The sequence below is a fragment of the Cynocephalus volans genome, chromosome 1 (assembly GCF_027409185.1).
Source record: "Cynocephalus volans isolate mCynVol1 chromosome 1, mCynVol1.pri, whole genome shotgun sequence".
NCBI classification, from domain to species: Eukaryota; Metazoa; Chordata; class Mammalia; order Dermoptera; family Cynocephalidae; genus Cynocephalus; species Cynocephalus volans.
This window is the reverse complement of record NC_084460.1, coordinates 256,890,453-256,910,009: the sequence shown is the minus strand read 5'-3', so window position 1 is coordinate 256,910,009 and position 19,557 is coordinate 256,890,453. Positions and strand designations below refer to the sequence as shown.

The 19,557-nt window shown below is 34.4% G+C and overlaps 1 protein-coding gene across 4 annotated transcripts in view; it reads right to left on the bottom strand.

The window, feature by feature from the left end:
• NAB1 (NGFI-A binding protein 1) overlaps positions 1 to 19,557 on the bottom strand; it is a 39,577-nt gene that overhangs the window by 4,449 nt on the left and 15,571 nt on the right. For 2 of the 4 annotated variants that reach the window (XM_063097187.1, XM_063097178.1), the window contains exons 3-8: positions 18,699 to 18,749; positions 12,952 to 13,085; positions 10,777 to 10,828; positions 4,103 to 4,192; positions 2,157 to 2,319; positions 11 to 124 (exon numbers count right to left, since the gene is read on the bottom strand). In XM_063097187.1, coding sequence (XP_062953257.1) covers positions 11 to 124; positions 2,157 to 2,319; positions 4,103 to 4,192; positions 10,777 to 10,828; positions 12,952 to 13,085; positions 18,699 to 18,749 — 604 coding nt within the window. The remainder of the gene's footprint in view (positions 1 to 10; positions 125 to 2,156; positions 2,320 to 4,102; positions 4,193 to 10,776; positions 10,829 to 12,951; positions 13,086 to 18,698; positions 18,750 to 19,557) is intronic. The other 2 variants (XM_063097194.1, XM_063097201.1) reach the window with 2 other exon arrangements.

The window sequence follows — 19,557 nt, the reverse complement described above, 5'->3', positions numbered from 1 at the left end:
ACATTCTCACCTGATGGCTGGGACTTTGCCTCACTGGAGTAAATTCTATTCACCTCCCCATCCACAAAATGATGGGGTTGTCTGTTCTGTAAATTAGGCATTCGGAGATTCAAAGGTCTTTCTCCTAATGAAGAGAAAACATACATACATATGAATAATATTAAAAACACACCATGATTTTTCTTAAAAATAAGTTTTCACAAATTGCCTTAACATTCACACTCCTTAGGAAAAGCGTGAGAACAGTTAACAGGAACTGAAGAATTTAAATAATAATTGAAAAAAGCATTTAAAATAATAACTTAGGAGGAAAATGGAAAGTCATTTCATTCTAGTCCCAAGGTTTACACTTCTGCCAGGACATTTTTAAGAGCTAAACATGAACTAAACAAAAGACAGAATTCCAGTGAGTATTCCAATTTTGGCATATAATACATCTCTTCTGTAAGGCATTTTCTTACTAGCCTAACCATTTTACTAAGGCATGTCATTAACCACATAATAAACACTAAAGAGACAGAGATGGCATCAAGCCAATTACAGATTATTTTTTTAAAAAACCCAAAAAACCTACAGTAAAATCCATGGGAAAAAAATAAAAGAATTAGCACAGATATGATTTAAAAATGCCTTGTACACCAAATCACATTCTCTGTTATATACCGAAGTCCATCACATTAGCAAACTGCCATCCCACACTGAATCATCCTGGTATCATAAATTAGAGTCATAAAATCTTTTGTAACATCCTTTGCTTCTTAACTGTTAAGGATGATTGGAGAAGTTAAACAAGACCTCAACTAAAAAGTTTCTGTAATATTTTAAAAAGGAAAAACTCTCTCTCCTCTAGTACTCTGATCTACTGACACGTATAATATTTTATTCCATGGTTAGAAAATGCTTGCTAAGATGGTATTCTTTGGGCTGGCTGGTTAGCTCACTTGGGAGAGCATGGTGCTGATAACACCACAGTCAATGATTTGGATCCCCATGCCAGCCAGCTGCCCAAAAGAAAAGAAAAAAAAAGACATTATTAGAAATCTTATTTTTGGACAGTACTAACTACTGTCTAGAAAAGTATAACAGTCCTTGAAGTTGACATGACAAGCATACAGAAAGGACATTGTTGGGTGGGAAGGGGGAGAGGGAGGAGGGAGGGAGGTTTCGGTGATGGGCCACAATAATCAACCACATTGTATATCGACAAAATAAAATTTTAAAAAAAAGAAAAGAAAAGAAAAGTATAACAGTAATACAGATGGTTCCTGATTTACAATTTTTTAACTTTATGATGGGTTTATTGGGATAGTAAATGCATTTCGACCTACGATATTCTCGACTTAGGGTGGCTGTATCAGAATGTAACCCCGTCATAAGTCGAGGTGTATCTGTATATAAAAAGGTCTTACAAAATTATTGTTTTTCTTCAAATACTTATAACTATTTGAAACTAGAGGATATATTTATATACTTATATCCTGTACACCTGCCTCCACTAGAGTATAAGCTCCAAGCGAGGAGGAACTTGACCTGTTTGTTGACCCCTGCATCTTTGGTGCCTAGACTCTTGCCTGGCATTTAGGAAATACTAAACAAAATGCCTGTTGAATGAGTGAATAAATAGTAAGACTTGGGATTTTCTTTATGTGAGGGCACGAAAAAAATAAAATTATTTTTAGAATGATAAAAATACTTAGGAATCACACAGCTTTCTATACCTAAGACTTGGACTCTGTCATAATACTTGAGAAGCAGTTACCATATTCTCATAAGAACCAAATGTTATAAATTCCCCAGACAAATCTGTTTTTGAGGTATAAAAAAATATTAAGTTTCGATCTTTTTAAGAAGAATAAACATCTCCCATGGAATCTTTCTATGGGAAATATGACCTGTACCGTTTACGTCTCTCATTCCTACCCACCCTTTACAAAGTTCATGTTAATCACATGTGCCAACTATTGCTTAGAAATAATAAAGTAAAAAATTTTACAATTAAAATTTGAAGGATGTATTCTTTCCTTTTTAGAAAAAGGGACAATTTAAAAGTTAATTTTGATAGAGAACCTACCAAATGATCAAGATTTAAAAATCAGCAGTTTTTTTTAGTTTCTCTTTGAAGTGCACATAGGAATGGTTCCAAAGGCATAAATTACCTTGTCCGTCTGAGTTATCAGAAGTTAAGCCATTAGGGCTGTGCTCTTCTGAGCTTTGCCTGTAAAGTCCTGTAGACAGTCTTCTCTCGGTATGCTGCAGTCTCTCATAGCCAGCTTGGGTGCAAAGGAACTCCATCTGCTTTGCCATCACCTTTTCAGGCTGCTAGTAAGTAAAGCAAAAATAAAATCAGTAACTGAAACATTCTAGATTTTTTTAATGGTTTAAAGATGCCAATTTCAGACTACAGCAAATATATTTAGTATTCATTAAAATTAGTTCACACTTCATGTGGTACACAAGTTCCATAAATATGCATAAATGTCTATATCATCATGTTAAAACATAAAATGCTGGATTTTGTACAGAAGAAAAAAGTTTTCTTCTAAACCCCAGAAAAAGAATTCCATCTCAGCTCAAAAGCAACTAACCTTAGCTTTGTTTTCCAAGGTACTAAGTCCTTTAAAGGATTTTTTTAAAAACTTAAGAGCAACAGCAACATCTGCTATAAACTTCTAACACATAGGGTGAAATTTTAGCATCTCTATTTTAGGATTTGGCACTATACAGACTCTGATATGATAACAGTATCTTTGGGCGAGAAAAGGTGTAAAATAGCTGTCTCGAAGAATAAGATAAACACACCTCTCACTAAAATTAAACAATGCAAATTATGCAGAAAAACAGTACCAACAAGAACCTTCACATTTACCACGGAATAAAGCTGCAGTATTTCCCAACCAATCATGAAAAGACAAGTTTTTAAAATACACAATTAGTTAGCTAATATATAAATTGATCTCTGTATGTGTTTTATGAGTTACTTCTGCATGCGCTGCTCAAAATTACTTATAAGTGATATTCAAAGCAGTATATTTGTGATACTCTGCAAAGGAGGTAGTAGTCAAAATACACTGCTATGAATCACTATCATGCTATATGAGTAGTAAGAAAGCTGCCATACAAAATTGGTTACAAAAAGTCCTGATTCACAATATTAAATATCAACAGGTGGAACGTATTAATGCATAGAATAAATAAACGTTTACACTATTTTTCTGAATGCACATAAACCAGACCAAAAGTAACCATAACTTCATTTCATTTAAACTTGCTATTAATTGATAAAATTTAATAAGCATTTCTAAGAAGGAAAATGTATTTTTCATCCTCTTAACATGAAAAAAAAAAACAAAACTTGGCAGTACTAAATATGACCAAAAGCAAGTCACTAGGAAGAAGCTCAACAGGAATAAAAACTTACAGTGCTTTCTAAAAGGCATTTGCAGAAGGATTCTTTAAAATGTTAACTTCAGTGTACATACACAGTTAATAACTTAATGGCAAAAGTGGCTTTAGGTAAAGCCACATATTAATTTATCAGTTCTTCAATATACATAAATTTAAATGATTTAACAAAAATTGAAGTCTGACTGGTTAGCTCAGTTGATTACAGTACAGTGTTATAACACTAAGGTCATGGGTTCAGATCCCTGCACTGGCCAGCCACCAAAAAAAAAAAAATTACAAAGTTGACTATTAATATTTTATTGAGAACTAGTACTATTTTATCTCAGAGTTGTATTACACACAGCCACAGTCAACATGGCTGTTTTCCTGATATCAGATTATTTCTTTTAAGTTTTTTTGTTTCTTTTGCGTTTTTCTGTTGAGTTTGAGTAAGGGAATACATTGAGTATAGAATCTGTCTCACTTCATACAAAACTATAAAGAATAAGTAAGTGTAGCCATATCAGATTCTGTTCATAAACCAAATCAAACCAAGCTGTTACTGCTATCTTGTTGATAGAGCTGTGTCTCAGATGAAATTTTAAAAACAACTAGAAATAAAATCAATCCTCAGATACTAAAACTGAAGCTAGTTGAAGCAGTCATTTAGTTTTTAACATACAGATATTATGAAATAATAACTGGTAGTTTCTGTTACCTGTGAGCTAAGAGCTGCAAGTTCTTCACTCTTGGCTCTAGCCTGCTGGAAGAGAGTTTGCACAGAATCCTGGAAATCTGGAAACCCATCCTGTGGGTCAAAGAATAAGTCCTTTATATTTAGAGTTTGTAAATAATAAAATAACTATATTACCCAAAACTCAGAAAATAATGCAAAGAAAATGACTTTAATCCTACTACCTGAATAGTCATGATTAAGACATTAATGGACAATATTTCATTTCAGTTTTTTATGACACAATATTCCTTCTTTTCTACAACTGTAAATTGGAAAAAATGAAAATTGACCTCATTGTTTTACATTGGGCTTTAAACTCAGTGCAAGTGACAGAATTAAAGCCAGCTCAGCTAATAAAAAACAGAGCTATAAGAGAAATGCCGGTATTTATTGTTTCAAAAAGGTGATAACTGTAGGAATTTATGGACTGAGCACAGGCTTTGAAGTCATGTCTATAGCTGTAAAATGAGGGAACCCCAGTGTTTGTGGTGAGGATTAAATGAGATAATGTATGTAAAATATAGAACATGGGGCTGGTATATTGTAGTCTCCTGAAAAATAACTGCTTTTATTCATGTTGTTGCTCTAAGTCTTCTATAGTTTACCTCATTAAACTTTCGAACTTAAGGGGAAAAGGTTAAATTTTAGGGATATTTACATAGTATAGACGTCTTAGAGAATGAGCAGAATCTGGACATTTAACAATAAAACCAGCCAGAGAATACTGCTTATGTTGGTGGGGAACTACCTTAGTGAAAACAACACTGGAAATCTAGAAAAATGTGTTTATTCATTCAATGTAAAGGTCTTGTTCACCTAGCTGGTTCATACACTACACTTAACATGGGGATACAATGGCAGACAACAAAGACATGCCTGCCGCCCTCCTGACAAATACAGTCTGAGTGAGAAATGGACAGAGATTCAGAGCACAGGGGAGGGAGCTGTGGCAGAGAAGCCTTCCCAGAGGGCGTAAGGTCTAGGCTGAGGCTTGAAGAAAGAGAGTTCTCTAGGAAAAGAGAGCTGCTTGTATAAAGGCCTGGAGGCAAAAGAACAGGATACACTCTAGAAGCCAGAAAGTACTTAATATAGCTAAATCAGGGAATACATTGAGAAAGAGGGAGTGGTCAAAGAAGTTGGGAACTGAGGGCCAGATTCTGTGAGGCCTTGTAAACTATGTTAAAAATTTTAGATTTTATCTTGAACCGCAATGAGAAGCCATTAAGGGTCTCAGGGAAGAGACTGATCAAATCTGCATTTTAGAAAGCCCAATCTGAATGAAAAAGGGAGAATGGGGGCGGGCAGTCAAGGATGGTGGTAGGGAGACTAGTTAGAGGGCTGTGGTGAAGACAGAATGGTGGCCTAGCCATGGACAGTAACAGATGCAACAGAGAAATAAATGAATTCCTGAGATTAGGCAACTTAGAGTCTGGTGGTGACATTCACTAGATTAAAGAACTCAGGACCAGGAGGTCTAGGGAGGGGCTAGAAAGTTGATCAATTCAGTTGGGGACATGTTGAGTCTTATCTGCTGGTGAGACCTCCATGTAGAGAAGCTAGGTAAGCAGGCGCGCTGAGTTTGGAACCTGGGACAAAACTGGAGGAGGGGAACCACAGATTGAAGAATTAGCAAACTGAGTGGAGGATGCTGAGCCAGAATCCCCAGGAGCCCCCAATATCTCAATAATGTTTTTAAAGAAGGTTGCAGAAGGAGAAAGGAGTGATTTAGTCTTTTTGTGTTAAGAACCAGCTGTGTGACTGCAGGCAAAAAAGTTAACTTCATTATTTTCAGTGCTCCCCATTTCTAAATAAGGATTACACCACCTGCTTTATCCACCCAGTGGAGATTTGTGGGTGTTAAATGAAGTAATATAAACTGGTAAATCCTGGAAAAAGTATAGAAATATATGGTGTCACCAATGTCAAGATGATTCAACCACAAGAATATTGAAAAGCTGGAAGGGAGAACTTCAAACTCTACACGTGAAAAGTTTCATCATTAATAAAGAGAAATAAAATTAGTAAGTAGTAAGTAATACATAACAATATCGGAATAATCAGTGATCTCTCTGCAACTGAGTACATTAATCATTATTTTCTCCCACAGTGTTGACAGTTCATCATGAATGTGAAAACTACAGCACTGAGTAGCATTGAGTAGCATATGATATAAAGTAGGTTTAAGATACACAAAATATGACTTAGAAATAAAAGTGAGAACATTCCCAATGTTTGGTACAGGACTTTTTTTATATGTCTCTTAAGCTTTTTTCCCAGGCACCAGCTGTACCCTGCTGTGAGCAATTTATCTCCATGGCATATTCCTGGCTGCTGCCATTAATCACAGTGTTCCCTTGCTGATGAGACTACGGATCCAAGCACTAAGAAAATGAAAGCTATAGGGTGGAATGCTGTTCATGACCTAATTACACTCATCCCGTTGGTCTCCACCCCCATTCCTCCTCATCCTTTCCGCCAAACACTAGCGAGCTGCTTTAACGCCACTGCTTAGCTGTCTCTAAATGACTTGTTACAGCAGATGTTCTCAACCCCACATGTGCATTTTCCTTCTTTCTACTCACACTTTCTGTATGAATAGCAGATTGTGATGCTTCTGTTTTTCTGGTCCACAGGGGAAGAGTCTACATCAAATCAGATTAGCTTTCTTTTCAACAAGCTTAGTAACAGCGTAGGTGGGTATTCTGACCCTCCTGCCTCCCCACCTCCTCACTCTCCCACCCCTACACCCTGCTGGAACAGCTAGCAGATGTTTCCTCTAGGTCTTTCTTCTTCAAGCCCCAATTTCTGACTTCCTGGGCTCTATTAACAAGCCTCATTTTTTCATCCAGTTATCTCTGACTGCTTAGCACCCCTGGACCTCACAGGGTCAAGAATGCAGTCACCTCCCATCTCTGCCCAGTCTCCAGTAATTTCAGAGAATGAAGAAAACTCACAGATGAGATATGATCAGTCACAGTCCATTTAGTCAGCTGCCATCACCTGCCTGGAGGCTAGTAGCTTTACATGTCCTTCCTCCCTTCTAAGAGGTTACTTATAATACTGGAGGCAATGACAGAGTTTGTTCATGGAACTTGAAGTGTTCTTAATGAAAAAGCAAGGATACCAACTGAATCCACTTTTAACTAACATTTTAAAAAATTTAGGAGAAAACAAGAGAGTCAGGGACTTTGGCTCTTTGTTTCTCATCTACTTTAATGAGTTGTCAAAGCCATCTTAAATATGTTCTGTCATATATACGGCATAAGCAAATTATTTTGATGTTATTTTTATTGTTTTGTTATTTGTAAACACATCACGTCTCTTTTTGTGTTCATTGTAAAAATTATCTTTTTAAGATGGAAAAAAAATCAGCAATTTGGCAGGTATGCTTATTGGCTGATGTAAAGAATTTGGGAAAAATAAAGATGAAATGAAAGAGAAAAAATTGTCTCCTTAATTTGGGCCTTGTAATTAGGAGTCCATTACGTTTTACAAAGGGCTAAGCTTAAGTTAATATTACTTTCTTTAAATAGAGATTAAGCTGAGAACCACAACAGAAATATTCACATGAAATAAGAGAAAAAGTATTTTCAAAGAATTCTAAAATCTTCACAGTTTTATTATGAGGTCCTTTGTGTCGTTCACATACTCTAGACAAACTGGCCTATTTATTGTTCTCTAAACTCATGCAGTATGTTCTTATCTCTGTGTCTTTGTCCATGCTAGTCTATCTATATAATACCAGCCTGACCCCACCCCGCATCTCTACCTTCTGAAATCCTACCCTTCTTTTAAAACCCAGCCCAAATGATACCTCCCCAATAAAGCCTCCTTTAATCTCTTCTCATGCTAGAAATTCTCCCTCTTTCCAGTAGTCACATAGAAGATAGACATAAACAAAGCACTAACACTTGATGAAAAGTCTTATACAAGTAGTACGGTAACCTTATGTAGCCAATACTAACTACCTCAGCATCAGCTTCCAGAACCAATCAAACAGTTCTGGTATCTCAAATTTGACTTAGAGTACACCACAACAGAATTTAGACAAGGATTTATACCAATACTATATATTCTGCAAAGGATTACACTATATACATGTGCAGGTATACACACACATTTTGAAGATATATTGATGACCTGCAATACACAAATGCTTTTAAAAAACTAAACAAAAAACGAAACAAAATTAAAAACAAACTAACAAAAAAAATGACCACTGTCCTAAATTCAAACCTAAAATCCCTATTTACTTCTTGGAAACAAAATCAATAATTTGGTGTCTATAAAAGCAATTAAACAAAGCTTGGGGCTGACTAGTCACTTGTGTTATTTAGGAAGGGTTACAGGGAAAGGAAACACTGAATATCTTAATTCCAAATCTAGAACTGTTCAAGTGGCTTTGTGAACTTTAATAAAACAATAAACCATATAGAATTATAATAGAAAAAAATGTAGTAATAAAAACAAAAAAAAAGGCAAAAAAAAGTACTATAATTCAATTATCTCTAGTAGAATATATGTAAAGGAATAGAAGGGTCATGTCTAATGCAATACTCTCGGCTTCTAATAAGAAACCATTTGCTTTAATTTCAGATCAGGGTCATAGGGACGGTCACAAGGACTTATCAATAAAGCCTAACAGGAAATGACTGAAGCTCAAAAGTCCAAGAGATTCATGATCACAAATTTCAATGTTCAACAGTGATCTCTGAAGCTAGAGGCAAAGTGGGGCTTCCATATGAGAGCAGCCTGAATCATGAGCACACTGAGGGCTAATGGTGAAAACAGACATTGACGAATTTCTAGCTAGCAGCTGACTACTTTTCCTGGCCAGTGGGTAGGTTCTGAACCGTCTTTCCTTTAAGTCCTACAATGGCCCATGCCTCTGTAGTTTCTGTCTTCACCAGCCTTCCTTTCAGTGCAGCGAGTCACTAACAGCTAAATCCACAGGGATCCTATCTTACCTGTTATCTTGGGATGTAATAGGATAAAACCGTTTCACTAGTCAGACAATCTTTCAGTGTATTTTGATAATTTCAACAAACTTCCTCTTTGTTGGTATCTGAGTTATCTGTTTATGGGTATCTGAGCCCAACCTATCTTAAGTGTTACTCCAGAGCCAACAGTGAGGTGAATTACAAATATAAGCACAATTTTTTTAATGTGTCCTTTTTGGGGGGACAAAATATTTCTCTTCTTTGAGAAACAGTGCTTTAGGATAAAGTTTTTAGAAGCCAAAGATGCTTATCCACAACCATTCATTATTTCACCCAACGGATTTTATTAAGTGCCTAGTAAGTACAAGGCACAGTTATAAAGACTGAGTATAAAGTAGTGTATATACAGATAAGAGCACTATTCTCATCTAATGGGAAAGACGAATAATAAATTAAAAACAAATATATAATGGTTTCAGACAGTAGTAAGGGCTATAAAAATAAACAAAACAAACCAGGAGAATAGGCCCAAGTGTGATTTTGGGGGTTAGGGTGCCCCTTTAGAAAGGGAGACAGGGAAGTCAGGGGAAACTCAGCTGTGACCTGAAGCCATCTAGAGAACTGCAACACGAAGTAGAGGAAACACACAGTGAGTGCTGAGGCATGAATGAATTTGGCATGTTCCAGGAGAGAAAGTTGGTCAGTGCAGCTGGGACACAGTAAGAATGAGGTAGTGTGGCATCAGATGAGGTGAGAGGTGCAAGCTGGAGTCAGATCATGTTGGCTCTTGGACGCCTTACTAAAAGTTTAGATTTATTTTAGGTACAGTAGAAAGCCATTGAAAGATTTAACCAAGAAAAGGATTTATGTTTTTGCAAAACAACTCTGGTTTTTGTATGAATAAAGGATTACTGTCATACAAATAGATACTTAGCAAGTATAATTTGATGATGCAAATTTAGGGTAGTCAAGCATAGCTCATTTGCTTTAACTTGAAATTAAATAATGAGATGGCTGAGAGCACCAACCCTGATCCTCTGCCCAAGAGAAAAAGGAAGAACGGAAGGAGCCACCTGACTTCAAATTTCCACTCTGCTGTAGACTAGACTTTAGAAAAAGTATTCAATCCAAATTAAGGAACAGTAGTTCTGAAAACACTCTATAGTTCTGAGAGCTCTAAGAAAAGTACTTTTTTCTTGCTCAACTCCTATTTTACCACTTGCAAGTCTAAAATCAGAAGAACAACCTCAACTATCATCCTCTAAAAGAGGCTTTAGTTACCGTAAAATCTCTGTAATTTTTACCTACTAAATTGCCATTTCCCTCAAATAGTTAATATAAAGAAACAAAGTTAGCTCCTCTGAATGTATTTGATAAGATCACTAATGATGTAAATAAGATTATAAAAAATAGTTTAATCAGTAAAGAATTTTAAATCTGTAAGAAACATCAACTTGCAAATCCACCTTTGATAAACTGACTGGACATCAATCTAGTCATAGTTTCCTATTAAGAATTTCCTTGGTTAGCTAATTCAAATTACTACAGATATTTCAAAGTAACAAAATTCTATATTGTTTTTAAAATTCTACAATTCATTCTTCAATAGTTTTGGGGACTGTCCTTTTTTGTCTGAACGAGTAAGATTTTACTATATTTTTACTGATCTTAAAACAGAAGCAAACATTATTAGCACAGGAAAATATGTAACCATACCTCCACTTTAATTCTCTTTGGGGATAATTCATCTCTTTCTCCACATTTTGACCTAAGGGGAAGGGGAGAAAGAGAAAAACTTGAGAAGATAACAAATTTTATTCCAAAGGCATCTCAATCTGCAACCTTCCACCAAAACATATAACCCTGAAACTCCAACACCAGAAACAACATATTCATATTGAGTATTAAAATAATGAAAAAGATTTTTTCATCATTTCCAAATTAACATTAGGGGAATCTATAGACACAGCTACACATTTTAAAAGGCCACAACTGAAGAACTCTCCACACAGAAAGCACTCAATAAATATTTAATGATGATCAATCACATAATGAAAAAAAAAAGAAATCAAGGAAGATATCCCTTTATGGTTCAGTAGGCACAATTCAGGATAAAATGAATGCTTAAGGCTACATGAGATTAAAATCTATTTTTGTCTCTCTACCAAAACTACAGATGTATCTAACCTGGACCCAGAAATCTCTCTGCAGGAAATCTATCCCAGAGGTACCTAACACATATATGAAACGGCACTCCATCAACTGTTACGACACACAATTATTTCATGTGCCACTATGAAATAGTACTGCCAATTAAACTATGCCATGTCATCAACTGTAAGTTATACCTCAGTATAAAAGATATTAAAATGTGAAAAAAGTACATCTCAGAATCAACAAAATATAATATGCATGACGTTATTTATTGTGGTATTATTTATAATGACAAAAGACTAGAAACAACTCAAATATCCATCAATAGGGGACTAGACCAAATGAACATACTATATCCACACAACTCAATACCATGCCACTGTAAAAAATAATGAGGAAGATGCATACAAGGGTACTTCAAAATGTTTGTGGAAAAACAGAATTAAAAGATGATATGAATCTTTCCATGAGTTTTTTGAAATATGTACTAATATAGAAAAATCTCCAAGATATGTTATGCAAAATATAAAACACTCTAGATGTGTATGCTACCTTTGGTTTTTTGAAAAAAAGGTGAAAATGAGAGTAGATATTTGTACTTGCGTGTATGTACAAAAACACAGAAAGATGAAAAAAAACTATTAAAACTACCTATATCAGCAGGGAGGGGAAACGGGAGGAATCAGAGTACAACTTTTTTGTACAACCTTTTTATATAGTTTTGGCTCCTAAAATATATTTAACTTAAAAAAGAAACATAAATGTACATTCTAGAAGAAACAGCTAAAAACTATTGAAGGCAGTTGCCTCTGGGACATGGAACTGAGAAGTGGGAAGGGGGTAGAGCATAGGAACTGCTGAGTTTCATTATAAGTTTTATGTACTATATGACTTCTTAAATCACACACATGTATTACTTTAATTAAAGAAAATTATTGGAGTCAAGTACTCACAAAGAAAATGTTGTATAATACAGTGATGAAAAAAAAAAAAAAAAAAAAAAAAACCCCAAAAAACACTGCATCAGCTCAATTATCCAACTCCAAAAAAAAAAATCTTGTAAATAACACTAATGTTGCTGTATATTCTTACCTTGTTCACATAGTCCATGTAATTTTACTTATTGTCAGTTTGTAAATACATAGGTACCAAGGTAAGGCAGAAAATGAAGCTATAATGCTTAGGGTTCAAGTGAAGATAAGATGAAAGATAACAATATGGTGTTTACATTAAGTTTTTGAAACCACCACTGCTTTTCAACAAACTCATGTTCCATATTCTACTTTCTAGTAATAAAAGTATATTCCAAATGTTCCTTAAATTCTGAGTCTTTTACATATTCAGCTAATCTCGTTGAATTGCAAACACCTTAGAAAAGCTACCATTTTGTTTCCTCAGAGTTCAACAAGTTCATATAGTTAGTGGGTGTACAAATAAGTCTGTAAATGCTGTCTAAATCCCATCATCACACTCAAAACCAAAGTGTGTATGAGAGAGAAGAATGTCTAAAACCATTACCAGAATAATGCTACAGCATTATGTCTTTCAAAAGAGAGAAAGACAAAAGGGAATTAAAACAACAAAAATCACTTCAGCAATGTTTTGAAAAGTTACTGCATTGTTTAATCTTATTCACACATCTACTTTTTCAGAAATGTTTCTATTCTATCAGTGGATGGTGTTTCCAACTTTTTTATCAAGCAATGCAAAAATAGTGCTAATGAGTTATACACTTACTTGGTGGTTCTGTAAGTATATTTATAGGTGACTTCTCGAGAAACCTGCCTAGCCAGGGCAAAGAGCTCATCTCTTCTTGTCAGCAAGGCATTATCCTTCACACAGAGTTGAGCAGCTGCTTCATTAACAGTGAGCTGGATATCCAAAATAAAGTTTTAAAAATTATAAATGTTTTATTTCACCAATATGTAAAATGTTTCACTTAAGAATACAAAATGTCATATTACTACATAATGAAATCATAATTCATAAAAATCAGGCAGTATTTATTACTAATTATTTCTAATGCCGAATTCCAGAAGAAAATCAACCCATCTACCATCTCAAAGAGCCCTAACTAATCAAAATTGTCATCTTGGTTTTATTTATTTATATGCTTTCTTTGTGTTTGGTCAGGCAAAAGAGTTTATGGACAACAAGGAAAAAATAAATAAAAAATATTCTGCATCTCATTTTTCTTATGAAAAAAAGAAAAGATTTGATTATATGATGTGGTGATAATATTTCCCTAACTAAAAGTGAGTATATGTGGCCTGACAGGTTTTTTTAGTGTGAACTGACACGAAAATTCTTAGGAAGTAATCAAAATTAAATGATTTTAGCTAAACATTTATCAAGTCACTTAGGAAAAAATAGAGTTATCATAAATTAGGGCTATACTGGCAAATCAAGGTCTGGAGACTAATCTCTAAGATCTATCTAAAGTTTCATTATCAATAATTGTTAAATATTGCCAGTACAGAGTTAGTTGCTAGTTGACCAAACACCTCGTACTAAAATTTAAAATAGCAAATATTATCCTAAAACTTGTAATTATTTAATAAACTGGAAAATGTTTTTTCACATAATTCTGTCAACTTAAACAGATCTACAGAACAGCCAAGAGGTATATCAGACTTCTTTAAAAAGCAAGAAACCTATTCAATCAAAGCATGACCAATGGCAAAAAGAAAATGGGATCTGATGGCAGACCTGAGAGGAGTCCTGCTCTATCACTTACCATCTGTGTGATTCTGGACATGCAAAAACTTCTCAGAGCCTCAGTTTTCTGAGAGGCAAAATGGGATAATATCATACCTCAAGAGACTCTGACAAGAAAATAAATGAGAAGACACACCTGGCACAAAGTTGTTGGTGGTGCTAGTTATTGTTTTCCTTTCATAAATCAGGTATTCACCCTTTCTTCCTACCCAGACATCCCACCTTTATTTATAATCATTTTTCTTATTTAAAATTTTTAAAAATACAGAGACAAAAGAAGAAAATAAATGCAGCATACTATCCTTCCACAGAATATTAACATTTTAATATACATTATTACAATATTTCTGTGTACATATAAATATAAGTATATGCATATACAGACTGTAATCTCCTTTTTTTCACTTATGTATACTGTATTTTTTATTTTTACCATATATTAAGACAGAGATTTGGCTTATTTACATCAGCATCTGTCACGGGTTGCATGCTCAATAAATATCTAACTGATGAATGAATTTAAATATCCTTTACAATATCATTTTTACTACCTGTATATACAATATCCCATTGTAGAAAATAGCAACACATTATTTAAACCAACTTCATTCTGGACATTAAACTACCTCCAGTTTTCCATGTACCACAAAGCTGCAAAGAACATTCTTAAATGTGCATCTTTGCACACATACCCAATTATTTCTTTGGAATAAATTCCTACAAATAGACTTGTAAGGGCACAAAATATACTAGACTTTAAGAGGTTTATACATTCCACCAAATTACCCTTCAAAAAAGTTGGTATAAATCATGATGCTACTAACAATTATATGAAGGGTCCATTTCCTAGACTCTTGACAAACACTGGTTTTTATCTTTTAAAAGCTTTACCAATTTGATTTATTTTAAATGCATTTGGTTATAATTTGCATTTCTTTGATGATGAAACTGAACCTTTTTCTTATGTTTTTGGTTTACTTTAAAATCTGCTTGTTCATGGTATTTTCCTGTTTCTTCTATTACAATGTTTCATTTTCTTATGGGCTTTAGGAATTCCTTATGTATTAAGAGCATTAACTCTTCATCACATCAGTGGGTTTTTTTTTAACAGCTTGTCATTAGCCTTATAGTTTTTGCTTGGGTGCCATGTACAGAAACAACCTTCCCACCCTAATAATACCTAAATGTTCTGCTATAATTTAGTCTAATAGTTTTAATTTTTATATTTTAAGTACTTAATCCATCTAGAACATGTTATGGTACATGGTGTGATACAGATATTCAACATCCTGTTCCCCAAATTTCCAACTGTAATTTATATTGGTTTGCTCTGAGACAATTAATTTGGCTATTGACAACAAGGTTATAATAATAAGCCCAGGCCTCCTATTTTAAACCCATAACTGAATATGAAAACATAATTGAAGGAAGAATTCACTTTCGGCCTTTTCCCTCCTTCTAAAGAATCTTCAATAATAGATCAATTTCTCCCCTAAGTGCTTTTAAAGGCACAATGTTATTAGAGCTAAAAGAGAAATATACTTTAATGAATGATTTCCTAAATAAACTTTAATTTCAGCATGGCAGTAGCTACAAGTACCTTGAAGACCCTTCTCAAATTGCTTTTTGTTTGGCTATTTCTTTTTTGTACTCATAAATCTAAATTACTATGGAGAACCTCTGACTGTCAGTCAGATCTTTTAATTGGCAACATTTCAGAGGTACCAGGTTATGCTCAAACCACAGAAAATAACTTTCAACATAAACTGAAAACAATGTTCTAGTATCACTTCCATCATTCTACCAGAAACCAAGGAAAAGCATAACACATTCTTTGTCACTGAATTCAAGCTCCAACGACCAAAAAAGTAGATTGAACTCTCAGGCCCTTAGGGAGCCTTTCTGGTAGAAAACTAAAGCAAGAGAAATAACTCTAGCTCACTCCCAAGTTGTAGAAGCTGATTCACAAAGCCTCTCCCTCAAAAACATGTGTTCTGTCAGTGTTATCTAGAATTCATGCCCCCAGTTGCTAACAATTAACAAATCAATAACTATTATGGTATACTTAAAAAAGAAAAATGACAGAAATAATGCAAAAGAGTAGTAACTCACTGCGGCATCATGTTAGCTTTATTAAAATCCCAATATTCTAATTTTGTTAAAAGTATAAAGCAATAAGATATTCTCCCTTTCTGGTTTACTTATTTCCTCCACTTCCTCTTTTCATGGCCAAAAATACAAAATTCCATTCATATCTTCATGTAAATGATTTCTTAAAGTTAACTTTCTATCACTTATAACTGGACTTGACAACTGGACTCACTATAGTTATCTTTATCCTCAAAAAGAATGGTTAACTGATTCTATGAAAAACTTTCTTTACAGGTAATCAAAAGTATAACCTTTAACAAATGATTGTAACTTTAAATATCGTTAGCATAAAAACACTAGGTGGGTGCTTTGTGACAGGAGGCTCAAAAGGCAATCAGGACTTATATTTCCATCACTCAGGAGGGCTAGGTACCAACATTGGCTTCCTTCACAGAAAACAACAAAAAATGCTGAACATTTTGGGGGGCAGGATACATTATTTTAAACGCTCAATTAGCTGGTAAAAGAGTAAGAACTATTCAGGCCAAAATGAATGAAGGCAGTATTACAAAGGAGTAAGGGAAGAACAGTCGCTAAATCAATCCTCATTGCCTCATGAGGCTGGGGAGTGTGGAAAGAGAACAGAGGAAAAGCCCAGGGTCTACCAAAAGTGACGAGTCTAAGACCCCCTCCTCCATGAAGCTGAAACCTCAAAGCACTACACGCCCAATGTAAGGCTGAATTGGAAATACACCTGTACCCCCATGGGTATGCAAGGAAAATTACCTGTCTTATACCTTGATACTGAGTGGGAGAGAAGAGAAGATACTCTTGTGATTTCATAATCCCAAATCAGCCCTCACATAGACCTTCAACCCTAATCTATACTAAGTGGGCTGAGAATTTGTTTTATTTTCACACAGTCCCAGAGTTATTATGTCTCCAGACGCCTGGTAGAAAAACAGCAAATATCCTCTAGGGGAATCCACTTTCTTCCCAGACCTCTAAACATTCCCATGGTTAAAGTTCCAAGAAATATGAGTTCACAGACAGAAATCATTAAACATTCAAAGAAACAAGGCATCATTATTTAAAACCAGCAGAAACAATAGGCAGCAGAATCAGACCCTCAAAGACTTCATTTAAAGAAACAAAGGGAGTTGAAAATATGACTACAGAGCAATACAGTAAAAATTACCAAGAAAAATTGAGAATCAGAAGGAGAAGAGAAAGAAATTGGGAAACAAACAAGATTTAAAAAACAGACAGTAAATAACAGAATAACATTTCACTTCTAAACATAACAATAAAAGCCAAAAGCCACTGAAATGACATCTTTAATTACTAAGGGAAAACCACTAATAATATAGAATTTAATACTCCAAATAAATAGTAATTAAAAATGGGAGCAAAATAAAGATACTTTCCAGTGGAGTGAGGAAGGACAGAGAGACTGTCACCAAATAGGCCTTCAATAAGAAAATTCTAAATGATGCACTTCAGGCAGAAAGACACTAATCCCAGATGATAAACCTGAGATACAAGGGCGGGGGGGTGGGCCGCAGGCAGAATACAAATAAAATAATGGAAATAAATCCAAAATATTAGTCACGATAAATTGAAATGCACCAAATGTTCTAGTTAAAAGAAAAAAATGTCAGACTGGATTCTTTAAAATCCAACTATTGGTATTTACAAGAGACATATAAAACATAGATTCATAAAGGCTGAAAGTAAAAGGATGAAAAAATGATGTAACCCAATTACTAAGAAAAATAAAGCTTATGTATTTATATTAATATCTAACACAATAGAGGTTTTTAAGGCAAAATGCATAAAGATTACTAAGTTCACTGCATAATACAAAGATAAACAGATAACTCCAGAATCACAGTACAAGATTTAAACACACAACTCTTATTTATTGATAGAGCATGCACACACAAAAAAACAGTAAGAATATAGAAGGTTTGAATAACAGGGTTAATAAACTTATTAAAACAGACACATACAGAACAGTCCACCAATACTGTTTCCAAGCACATAAAAAATATTGACTATATACTAGACCATAACTAATATCTCAACAAATTTTAAAGAACTGGCAACATGCAAATCATGTTCTCTAGACCACAATGAAATTCAATTAGAAATCATTAGGAAAAATAACTTAGGGGAATGAATCCCTCACATTTGGAAATGAAAACACTTCAAAATAACTCATGGGTCAGAAAAGAAATCATAAACAAAAAGGAAAGTAATCAGAATTGAAAAATAAAATAATTTCACATCAAAACTTTGGAAATAACACTAAATCAATACATAGTGAGAATTTATAGCTTTATCTACTTGCATTAGAAAAAGAATGACTGAACATTAGCAAACTAAGCATCCAACTTAAGTTAGAAATGAACAATAAAATAAACTATAATAAAGCAGAAGTAAACATACACAGAGCACAACCAAGAATATCAATTAGGCCAAAAATCCCTTCTTCAAAAAAATGAGGGATTGGCAAGCTTTTTCCATAAGAGGCCAGAGAGTAAATATTTTAGGATTCACACACCAAACAGTCTATGTCATAACTACTCAACTATGACACTGTAGCTCAAAAGCAGCCACAGACAATACATAAACAAATAGGCATGGCTATGTTCCAATAAGGGTTTATTTACCAAAACAGGAGGTGGGCCAGACTGGGCCCACAGACCCTGGTTTGCAGACCTCTGAAAAAGATTAATAAAACTGATAAACCTCTGGCAAGGTTGATCAGGTAGTTTAAAAAAAAAAAAAGATAAATGTACAAACAATATTAGGTCTTAAAAATTATAAACAACTTTGTGCAAGTAAGTTTGAAAACTTACATGAAATGGACATATTCTCAGAAAAATAAAACTTACCAAAAGTGACTCAAGAAGAACTTAAGGACTACCTTAATAATCCTATAATCCATTTTTAAAAATCATCAGAAAGAAATGTCCAACATTTCAAGTATCAGATGCTGAAATCTATCTATTCTAAGCTGAGAGTTCAGAATAAAGCATCATAACTTATTAATAATGTGTTCAGATTCATGGGGGTCCCAGATTCAGCATTCCTCCTCTGTCAAAGCTGACATTAATGGACTCCTCTGAAACACTCAATCTTGACTTCTCAACACTACAATGGAAAGTGACCTAAGCTTGGCATCACTGTTTATTCCATGGGCCAGGATCTGTATCTTGGTAACCTGCTTAGCACCCCAGTTCCACTAGAATTTCCACTAGGTCTACGATTTATCCATTCACTATATTTCCCTCTTCCCCTTCCTAAGTTCTAGAGCTCTTTGGCTGGAAATTGCTATCTGTTCATCAATATTTTGTAATGCCAAATTGTCTACCTATTTATATTTCTGAATATTACAAGTTCCTACATTCTCTACTGCCTTGCTATTCCCAGTTTTTAGTCAATCTCTCCTCATCTATTCACTGATTTAAGATCTGAGGCACACTGCTTGCCTCATTTACCACATACTGTCTGCTAACACACCTTTGG